Consider the following 12,549-nt stretch of genomic DNA (forward strand, 5'->3'; position numbering starts at 1 on the left):
ACTTAACTTGGTATAATTAATATATATATATATATATATATATATATATATATATATATATATATATATATATGGATTTACTTTATAGCATCGAAATACTGAATTATCGAAATTCAGTATCACAAAACTATAAAGCTGAATCCCCTAAATGCCAAACATAAACAAACGCGAAACACAAAACCGCAAATCTACAAAGTCCCATCAAACACACATCACACACATAAAAACACATACATACACCAGTGTACATACCTCGCAACACTTCCCTACAATAAACATAACATACACGCACACAACCAAACACATACACACAACTACCCTTAGTATATGCAGGGGGGCAAGCCCCCCTGCACCCACACAGCCCCCCCACTTATATATACTAACTCCGAGGTTGCACAACACTCCAAAGCACACACAACCCAGCATCGCACATTCCACAGCCCTGACGTACAACCTTCAACGAAGGTACTCCCATTCACGCATGTCTCCATGCAGAAGACGCTCTAACTGAGAATCGAACCGGACAGCGTCTTACTGTGAGGCGACAACGCTACCACAGCACCACCACCGAATGCTTTGCATAGAAGTAGCACAAGAAAAAAATGTTTTTACAATACAGTAGTAAATAACTAATAAAAGAATATGAAACATTTGTCTTTAATATGTTGTCTCATTTTATAAATCAAAAAAAAAAGTTAGTGTAGTAGTTCAGAAAGTACATATCACACGATCAAACCAAGCTGGCAACAAGAATGTTTGCAGTAAACTGTTTTTAGAAAATAAAAATCAAATGCTAAAACAATAAGGAAAAACAATCTTAAATATTTTGTATATTTCTTGAAAAAAATAACATGGAAGAATGCATATGAGTCAAATGAGAATTTAGTTTGTAACTGTGATGGGGGAAATAATATAAAAAATATATTATCTGAAATTATAGTTCTTTGCCAAACTGTTAATTCCACTAACACCTCACCAACAAGTCTTCCAGGCCGGATAAAAGATAATATACGATAGATCACTGTATAAAAACAAGGAAACAGAAAATAGTAGCATAACGCATTAACAATTAGAATTTAAAACAAAAGTCTTCCAACTGAAAGCACGGCTATGTCCAAAAAAACAAGTATTAAATCTAAGAATACAAGTACATTCCTAATATAACAAAAATATTTTACATTATCTCTGTATCTAATAATCCAATGTATTTCTTCTGTTATACAGTAATACTCAAAATATTCAAATTCATTCAAAATGTTTTTGTGACAATTATATACTTACTGTTCAAAATCACCATCTCATAAATTGTGTTAGAATTAATAATTATAGCTATACCCACAAGTATAAAACTAGCCTGTGGATGCTTATGTGTGTATTTAAACAGTGTAATATGTTTTTCTACAGTTACACACACACACACACACACACACACACACACACACACACACACACACACACACACACAAGCACTACTATTGATGTGATGCCCCAACTCCATGGACAAAATGAGAAAATGGGGTTTGATGCCAATGCTGGTATATACATCAAGTATATATATATATATATATATATATATATATATATATATATCCCCTTTAGTTGGTCATACTTCTGAAATGCCGACTGTCATATGGCTAAGACCATATAACTGACATTTCGGAAGGTCGAAACTAAAATAAAAATAAATAAATAAAAACAATGTTTAATTATTTTGTTTTTTGCAGGGGGCAAGCTCCCCTGCACCCCCCATGCCCCCTGTTAATTAAATATACTAACTCTGAGGTCACACTACACTGAGGAAAATGGCAAATTTCCCGTTCTGCAATGTACGACGAACATACCTCTCAACTGTACAGATTTTTGCAGAATGTCCAGATTTTTGGCTTATATTTTTGGCCTGTTCCTCATAAAATTTGTGTTTTTTCTGGCAAATCATTGGTATGGTCTGAGAACTGAAGTCACTAAACAATGGTATACATTTGAGTTTCAGACTTCAAATCCTTCAGAAAATGTATGTTAAAACAAACCCTGTTACTCTAGCAGCTTTCTAAGTTTATAACAGCAATATTTAAAATGTGTCCCTATTTTTGGACCTTTGTCCCCCATTTTGTGGGGCTTAGTCCAGATTTCTTGGCTTAAGAAGTTGAAAGATATGGGCGATCTCCATTCACACTGTCTGACCTTCTGAAGTGTCAGTTATATGGTCTAAGCCATATGACGTTCGGCATTTCGGAAGGTCGTTGTTTCTGCTTGCAAAAGGTAGATGATGAGTACTGTGAGCTGTAAGGTTGTAGGCTGTTAAACAGGAAATGCCGTTGTTACTGTAATGTGGAAAAAAAACCTGCACATATGTTCAACAGTTGTAAAAACAACAATATATTTCAGTGATGAAAATAAAAAAAATATGTGAATTAAAACTTCTGAATGATATTTTCATCAATAGTTTTACAGTTTTTGCAATTTAATATTTTCTACAACTTACATTAAAATTGCTATTGCTTCCACTAAGTACAGAATAATAAAACTGGTCATGAATTAAGTTATTATACACCAAAAATATCCATACCTATTTATCTAACATTGAAATATTGCTGATTATACAATGACAGGTCATTAGTATTCAAAAAAGATCATTCTGATTGGACATACCAACCAGTATGCCCATTGTAAATCTAGCATATACCAAAAGAAAAAAGTCCAGCTGCTAAACTATCATTCAGCTGATGGACTTTTCTATTGGAATGTGCTATGGAGGGACAGTGCAAAACAGAAGAAAAGTCAGGTACATTCTCTAAAATAAAGACACAGAAACACACCTGATTTTTCTTCTGTTTTGCACCGTACATCAGTAACACACAACAACCGTCCAAACTTTTGCAGAATATGCAGATTTTTGCTTCATAAAACAACGTTTGAGATTCTCTTTTCTCCATTACTTGCCTTCAACAGCACTGATGCACTGTGCAAGCATGGGAGCTTAGGTTCCACACGCATGTGCAGTACATCAAAAATCGTACCAGAACAAGGAAACAACGCAGATGAACACTACAGTGCAGTTATATAAAGAAATTATTGCTTCATCCTTGTGATCAGAGTATACCAACCATGTGGGTTATTGTTTAATTGTATATGGATAAGTAATTTTCTCTGACACATACTTCACTAAATGCTGTTTCCTCAAATATATATATATATATATATATATATATATATATATATATATATGTATGATTTATCTGGGGTTCATGCCCCACATTCAGGTGTAGAGAGAGACTGTCTGTGCCTCTACTCACTTACAATAAATAACAGGGTCTAATTTTGCCTATTCATTTGTTAACTGGATAAGTGATGGCCTTTTTACCTAGTTTAGCCATACATGATGAACAGTACAATATATGTTTACAGCCTACTGAAGCCAGTCAATCAGATTGTTTCTGGTTGATGGGAAAAAAACATTGCAGTTACATGAATAAGAGAGAAATTCTGCACAGGCGATCAGGATCAAACCCTACACAGTGCAGTTGTTATACTACTTCTGCTGCATCTCAGGAAATAAGGTAGGATCCCTTTTTGCTGAAAATCATTTCTCTCAGCATTTTTAATGGAATGGGATAGCATGAAACAGAAACTGGTGGAATATTAAGACTATGTGCTTCCAATGAGCTTCAGCATTTAGTCTTAGGTTTGATTCTCTTAGCTTCCATTGGTATGCTGTGTACCTGTAAGAAGTTTACAGGTTTTTGGAGAAGTCATATTTTATTCTATTATTAAAACTATTGTATCATTCTGGGTCTTGGGATAACATGAATTCAACTATCGGTATTATTTGTATCTTGATTGCATAATCTATCATATCTTTTCAATATCAATACAGATTTTTTTAATCTGTATGGTTGATATTGCTGGAAATTATATTAAAATGTCTAAAAGCATCTACAAGAGTGTAAATTATCATAAATTGTGCCAAGGTTTTAGAAGTGCTCTGATAAAAAGGGAATTTGATTTTGGAAATGTTTTGGAATTAAAAATAAAAAGAATTAAGTCTGAAAACTAACTTGCAAAAAAAAAAACAGAAGTGACAGCATGGTCTGGATGAATATTCTACTAGGAAGGCATTTTTTATCAACATTATCATGCAGACAATGGTAAGACTGTGAGGAACGTAAGAAGAGAACATTAGCTCAGTTCAGAAAGTTCTGTTATTCACTCTAGATATTGTTTGGATAATTTAGCTAAATTCACTTTTGATGTTTATTAACATATAGATAAACAGCAGGACTGAAGAACAAGGACAACGACAGTGCTGTTATCAATCCTTTTTGGCACAACCTGAACACCAGAGAGGATTTAAAAGGGGATATAATGACAGACTGTGGTGAGAATAGTGCATGCTTTGAACACTAGAAAGTGATAGTGAACTGAGAACTGTGTCATAGAATCAAGGTCTTAATGAAATGGTCAGTCTGTGCCCTCATTCTGAACTATGGTAGTGACCAAGTGGACACAACTACAGATACAAGAAAGCAAGATGAAGTCCCCTTATAAGGTTTCCAACATGGAATAAGGAGCTCAGTAATCCAGAAAAATGTTGAAGTACAGACAGTGCTTCTTTGGATTGACAGGAACAGATGCAATGGTTTGGCCATCTAATGAATGTGTACCCCTGGGCAGCTAAGTGCTGACTCCAGGCATACCAGGACACAATGGAGAACTATATCACTAGGGTGTCAAGATGAGATGGTAACTCTTCCTGGCGATAAAATCTGATCTTCCCTGGTCAGCTTTCTACCACATGAATCTCCTTAGGATGACCAGTATAGAAAGTAGATAAAAGGAGAAAGGACCTGGTATAAATCCATTTCTTAAAATGAGAAAGCTAAGACAGCTAAGACATTGAAAATGTAAGAATGGAACTGGATATGTGTGTGTGTGTGTGTGTGTGTGTGTGTGTGTGTGTGTGTGTGTGTGTGTGTGTGTGTGTGTGTGTGTGTGTGTGTGTGTGTGTGTGTGTGTGTGTGTAAAGTTCCTATACACAAGGCTTAATTATTGGAAATATTCTTTAGCAATTGTTTCCTTTAATAAACTGCTGGAACATACATATGGCTACTTCTTATACCTCTCAACTGTACAGATTTTTTCAGAATGTCCAGATTTTTGGCTTATATTTTTGGATTGTTCCTCATAAAATATGTGGTTTTCTGGCAAATCACTGGTATGTCCTGAGACCTGAAGTCACTAAACAATGATATACATTTGAGTTTCATACTTCTTATCCTTCAGAAAATGTATGTTAAATCAAACCTTGTTACTCTAGTAATTTTCTAAGTTTATTCGAGCATTATTTAAAATATGTCCCTATTTTTGGACCTTTGTCCCCCCATTTTGTGGGGCTTTGTATACATTTCTTGGATTAAGAGGTTGAGAGGTATACTATTTCCTATTAGAGTTTGTATATAATGTCGACAAATGTTTTTGTATGTTTTTTATATCTACCAAATTCATGATGAAATAAATAATAAACATGTTTTCAAAATAAAAGACTAAGAGTTTATAGCAATATCTGCAAAAGTCATTAAAGTTGAGTTCAGACAGCACTAATGGAACACTGACATTTTCATTCCTCATTGCATCAGATAGTAGCACATTGTGTCACACATTTAATATAACCGTGTGTGCATTATGATTATAATTGTGGCAGGCTGTTTACAAAATATTTAATAAATACTGAAGAGAATCATCACTTCAACTAAGCTAAAACTTGTACTTTCATTATAAGAAATACTCATGTTTTATGCATGTCTGAAAAAAATGGGGAATGCTTCATCCACAGGTGAACTTGTGCTTCTTTGTGATATTTCAAATACCTTATAGATATCACAGAGTGGATAGTGTTTAAAAAAGGTACAAATTGTACATAGTAAGTGTAGTGAACATATGAGGTAGGCAATCTAAATAAAATCTGAAGAATCTAGATAGTTCCCCATTCTAGCAGTTAAACCAAATATGTTATTTAAACAATAATTCATAACTCTGTGTGGATATATCAGGATTAACCTATGGTTGGTGTGATTTGATCATGAGAGCAAAGCCAGAGTGATTAAACAAAGCCAGCTGTAGTCAAATTCTGATATAGGTAGATTATTGCTATCGTACAATAAAATTATTTAAGAAAGAAATTGCTTACCTTTCTTAAATACTGTGTTTGCATAATGTAGCTTTAGTCTATCTGCATTGTCTTCTTTTATCTGACTACTGCATATGTGTATGGGACTTACATTCCAGCACTTGCACAGTACATCTGTACAAGAGACGCAATGGCAAAAGCAGCATCTCTGTTACATTTTTGTTGTTACTATTTAAAAAAAGCAAATAGAACATTTTATGAGGGACATTAGAAGATATGAAGAAATCAGGTATGTTTCTGTTTCTTTAGTTTTGCAGAAGTTTCCTGATTTTTCTCATATTTTGGTGTGTTTTCACACTATAGAATGTTGTTAACCAGCATATACTTCTTTTTACTGTTGGTATATGATCAATTTAAAACTGGTACACTGGTTTCATAGGTTCATAGGTTGATACTAGGCTATCTGCCCTAGGGCATTTATAAGCCTAGCCAGAGTGTGTTTGGCTTTTGCCACCCTTTTAGAATAGTTGACTGTGCTTCTGTATAGTGGGTCACAGAAGGTAGCCCTTTTAAGGTTAGTTTACTGTACCTCTGTCAAGCAGGGACACAGAAGAGATCCCAGGGGTAAACTAAAGATCTCCCATCCACTCGTCAAGATTTCTTTTGAAGAAGGTCAGTGAGGGGCTCTGCCGAACATGGATTGGGATTTTGTTCCAGAGTGAGGGGAGCCTCTGGGATATGAATCTGTCCCTCCAGCATGTCCTATTTATTTCTGTGCTGAGGTTCAAGTCCCTGGAGCGTGTAGCTCTAAAGGATTTTGATTTCCTGAGGTGAACCATGTCCATTAATTCTGGGTTGGACATGGCTTTATACGTCAGATACAGATCGCCTCTGAGTAGGCGGTGCACAACTGAGTAGAGCTGGAGTTTCTTTAGCTGAACTGCATAGGGCATCTGTTTGAGCCCCTTGATCCTCTTGGTGAGATACTTTTGGGGTCTTTCCAGTTGCTGTAGGTGTCGGGTAAGGTACATCCCAAACGGGGCATTGTACTCAATTATGGGTCTGATAAGTTGGCTGTCCAGTCAGTGTGCGTATTTTGGAATACTAATGATCTTCATTGTATGGGCGCCACAGTGGGGCAGCGGTTAGTGTTGTTGCCTCACAGCAAGAGGTTCTCCATTTTGATTCTCAGCTAGGGTACCTTCTGTGCAGATTCTGCATGTCCTCCCTGTGTATTTGTGGGTTTCCCCTGGGTGCTCCGGTTTCCTCCCCTGTTAGAAAGACATGCTTCTGGAGCATTTCTCCCCAGGTCTCTGATGAAAATTAGCTTTGTTTCAAGTTGAACTTTCCCAGTAAACAAATGTAAAATAAATAATTATAAGTAAATTATTCACAGTATTTATTTTACTATCAAATATCTGCACTTCTAGCCGTTTCCACATTATATCAACTTGTGGTTCAATCCTTATTTCCATTAATTGTTGTTACTTATTCAGCACAAATCATAACTCTATAGGTTTGAAACACTTCACCTCTCATTCCTTCAGAAAAAGTCTCTTTAATAATTTAATTTAAGAAGACACTGGAATCATGGCAGCTTTGAATCTTAGTAATGAAAACTCAAAAGAATTAAAAAAAATATTTACCATGTGTTACAGTCAATATTGATTTTCTCCCCTTGAGCATATTCTTTGCCATTATGGAAGCATGGACATTTTGACTGAGGAATGCAGGTATTTTCATGTCTTACCTGGATAAAATACAAGAAGCAGACATTCCAGTTGTTAAATTCTGTATTGAAACACAATAATCTTCTGCACAGCTTTGCAGAATGCAGCATAATGTAACATTTGGTTATGAAAAACACACAAACACACTCACTCACACACCTGTGGCAGCTAATAAGTACAAAACCAGCCTCTTGAAGACTAAGAGTGGGGGGGGGGGTTAGCAAAATATTGAGATGTGTACATGACGTGGTATCATTTTGCTGTTCAGCAATCACCCTAACATGGTACTGCGGGTGCTCTAGCATGAAGATGTCCAGCACCAGATAGGGGTGGTCCTGCCGCTATGCTGAATGCTAATGAGGCAGTACAGGGAAGAGGCATATGCTAACTAGCCATGTGATCTCTCCCCTGGAACTACCTCTAGAAAGGCATTGACATACTGAGTAAGTCAAGAAATATCTCAGCCTACAACATCAAAAATTCAACTTTTTGCAGATGATGTTCTAATTACATCAGCAGGATCTAATTCTTCTATGCAATCTTTATTTGATAAAATGATGAATTTTAAAAGTATTTCTGGTTTAATATTCAATGAAGAAAAAACTAAAATACTACCTATATATACACGAAAAAATACTCTCATTAGTGATTTTACTAAATATGTACCCAACTCAGGTCAGATAACTTATTTAGGTATAATACTATCTAAAGATATTAAATCTATTATATATAATAACTATAATACCTGTTTTCTTAATATACAAAATCTTTTTAATACCTGGAATAATATGTTTTTACTATGGAGGAGAGACTTACAATTATTAAAATGATAATATTCCCCAAGATTTTATACTTAATACAATCAATAATACTTTCACCTACAAAAATAACTATCAAGAAACTGAATACACTAATGTTAAATTTCTTATGGGCACCTAATAGACCTAGGATTGCATTAAAGAAACATACTAATAGCTGGTCTCAAGGGGTATTTCTTTTCCAGACTTTAATTTATATATTATCTCTTCTATTATAAAAGTTATTACTTTATTAATAGATCGGTCATATGTCGCAAAATGGAAAGATTATTGGGAGCTAATTAGTATGCACTTCATGAAAATCTCCTTAACACATAAAAATATGATTATAAATAACTCCATGTTGTGGTTGCTAAAGGAATTTTGTACTTCACCTATTACACCTAAACATATGGTCTGTTACCCATTAAATATTATTATTAGTTATCGTAACTTTATATTCATGCACCCTAAGTATAGGGAATGGAATTTTATTGTATTCCCTATAATTTATACTCAGGGTATGCTTATGTCATCTACTTCTGAAGGAGCTCATTTAGCTATAGATAATAATCTAAAGTACTGGTATCAGCTGATATCTGATAATAAAGTTAAAAATCTAGATTTCTTAAAACAAGAATTTGATCTAAGAGAAACTTGCTGGTTAGAGGTTCAGATCTTTAGACAACATCTCATTGATAGAATAGATCTAATGTCTATAACAGTTAAAGAATCTATTCCAAAACTGATTGATTACTTGATAATAAATTTACAGCATAAAGTTTCTGATAAAGGTAAACTTTCATATATACATAAAATTATCAGACAAGAAACTTTTTACAATGTAGATTCATACTGGAATTATTTCACCTCTATTAATGGGGACCCACCAACTCAACAAGATAAACAATATATATTGGAATCTGCTTATAGAACTACATCTTCCATTGTCTGGAGACTTTATACATGGAAATTTTTACATAGATCTTTTATACACCTTTGATGATGAATAAAATTAATAATAAAGATAATCTATGTAAGAGATGTAATGTAGAAATTAATGCTGACTGGGCTCATATGTTTTATGACTGTATGAAGTTGAAAGAATACTGGAAGTCAATTAATGAATTTTGCAGGCTCTTTTACAGATAATTTCATTATTTCTAAGTCTCTTATATTATTCAACACACCTGTACCTCAATGTGTTAAAAAGATTAAGCTTCCCTTGTTATGGTCTATCCTAGCAGTGGCTAGGAAAATAATAACTAGAAATTGGATTTCAGATACACCTCCTTCGTTCAATGAATTTAAAAATGTTATGAATATAATGTGTCATATGGAAATAAGCACAATTAGAATGAGAACAACTAGAAAAACATCACATTTTATTGTATGGGATAATTTACAAAATTTGTTAAAAAAATTCTAATTTCAATAGCACAGTATTTTAGTTTAATTAATTGATCTGATTGTAGTGGATGTCTTTGTAAATACTTAGTTGTTTTGTTGAACATTATAATAATACCTATTTTTAATTATTTGTATAAAATTGTTATGATATTTCTCTTATATGTTAAAACAATAAACTTGTTTTGAAAAAAAAAAAGAAATATCTCAGCCATTTACATCAGCATGGCTGTCCCCACCACATTCTGGTATTGAACACATTCAAAAGGCTGTATTCAAATATCTACCATGACTGTGGTATAGGGATAAAGGACTGGGGGGACTCACAAGATAGTAGGTACACATTATACCAAAGTACCTTCACAGCACTAACATCACTACTTCATTTTAATTTGACAGTACAGCATGGAACAATTTAATATAAAACATAATATTTTCTGTATATTACAATATAGTAAAAAGCACAGCAAAGTGTAATACGTTGCAAATGATACTGTTGAACGAGGCAAGTTAACCATAAATGGTATAACATGAAGCAAAATGTATGCAAATGTGGTACTACAGTTTACATGAAATCAGTCACTATGTAATAGTACATAATACTTCTAACCTTCATATCAAAGTATTTTATTCTTGAGTCTGCATGAGTGGGTAAGGATACAAGATATGGACTAAGTGATCTTATACAATCTCAATGACAAGCTATTACTCAAGCATTGTACATTGAAACTGAAACAAATACGTTTAATATATTTCATAGCAGTTACTTAATATACTTCATATTTTGACTTGCCCAAGAGGCCGGTGTCATGGCTGAAAAGGGGATAATGATCAATCCACTTAAATTATAAACTAATAAAAAATAAAATAAAAGTAAATAATGCTTTGGCATTTTTTGTCATGATCTAATAGCAAAATGTCATATAGTAAGAAGAGAGACAGGGAACACAGCCACCTGCCCGGGGTGATGTGGGAGGCTGACCCCAGATAAAACTCCAGTAATAAATTATCTGAAAAACTTCAGTTAGCCTCAACCAAACAACATTCACTAATCACTGTACTATATAAGTAATTTTCTTTCTTTATGTAGGACCATGATGGCCCTCTGGTCACTTACAGATAACATCATTCAAAAAAATTGACAAGTGTTAATATTATATGAGTTTTTATTGGTCTTACTAAAGTCTTTGACTTAATTGCTCACCCTTTCTTATTAATCGATCTAACAGAATTTAGAGTTAGCTTTGATTCCCTACTCTTGTTGAAATAATAATTCTTAGAAAACAAGCACCGCAAAATTCTAAAAGGGGTCCTCCAATGCTCTAATTACCCCCTTCTCTTCTCTGTCTTCATTAACAAATTATCATACCCCCCCAGGTTCCACTACTCCTTTGTTCTGGTCACATGGTAATTCACAGATCAAATCCATCCCACTCTAATATCCTGTCTCAAGTCCAATCTGAGTTGCATCATCTTCGACATTTGTTACTTCAGCAGTTTAATTCTTAACCCTAGTAAAAAACTAAAACAATGTTATTCAGAACACCCAACAGACACTGAAACCACCCAACAAGCCTTGACACTTTTGAATAAAATAATACCACCACTGAAATCACTTCTCGTTCAAATACCTAGATCTCTGGTTCAATCAGACTCTTAGGTTTCACGTCTACATAGATAAAACCCGATCTAAAATAAATCTACTATATTTTGGGGGTCAAAAATCACATTTTCTCTCTGCCACCATCAACTCAACTATTAAAAAAGATGAAATATGGCACAGCTTGACTTTGTTCTCCTTATTGCAGCAACAGCCTCCAAATGTTATACCACCAAACACCAAACCATCTGTAACTCTCACCTTAAGAGCACTATGGTCTCTCACTTAAAAAGGGTAAATGGCCCCCATTAAACAAAGAGCTGGCCTTTTACTTGGGACATACCCATTCAATTTGCTTTGCATTGAATGTTTTGCCCCTGTTTCTGCTAAACTCTAAAAAAGTAAACAAGTCATCTTACAATTTGGAGAACCTGTCATAAAGCAATCAATTTCTTTCCACTCCTATGACCTTATTCCAGTCAATCAGACATGGCTTCACAGTTGCCTTCTCTGCCTGGTAATCCCTCCCTCCATCACTCAGAAAAAAAGTCTAACATATTAAAGATTAGAGAAATGTGTCATTATCTATCTTATGCAGCAAGCCATATACTTTTATTCCCAAAAAGGTGATAACACCTAAAGCTGTCACTCCTATCCAGCCTCTAACACTCTAATTTCCACACTAACTACACAGCTCTGTATAGACACACACACACACACACACACACACACACACACACACACACACACACACACACACACACACACACACACACACACACACTTATTGTCAAGTACAATACCAGATGATCTCCTAACCCATTGCTGTATGTTGTCTTTACCTTTTATTGCATACCTTGTATATCTTTCTTCACTGCTCACCCCTATTCC

General features: G+C 34.4%; 1 protein-coding gene across 1 annotated transcript in view; it reads right to left on the reverse strand.

The window, feature by feature from the left end:
* Positions 1–12,549, reverse strand: part of VWF (von Willebrand factor) — a 749,192-nt gene that overhangs the window by 456,514 nt on the left and 280,129 nt on the right. The window contains exon 19 of the mRNA XM_044087471.1: positions 7,771–7,874. Within this exon, the coding sequence (XP_043943406.1) occupies positions 7,771–7,874 (104 nt within the window). The remainder of the gene's footprint in view (positions 1–7,770; positions 7,875–12,549) is intronic.

The sequence above is a fragment of the Protopterus annectens genome, chromosome 11.part0 (genome assembly GCF_019279795.1).
Source record: "Protopterus annectens isolate FY-2018-M chromosome 11.part0, PAN1.0, whole genome shotgun sequence".
Classification (NCBI taxonomy): domain Eukaryota; kingdom Metazoa; phylum Chordata; order Ceratodontiformes; family Protopteridae; genus Protopterus; species Protopterus annectens.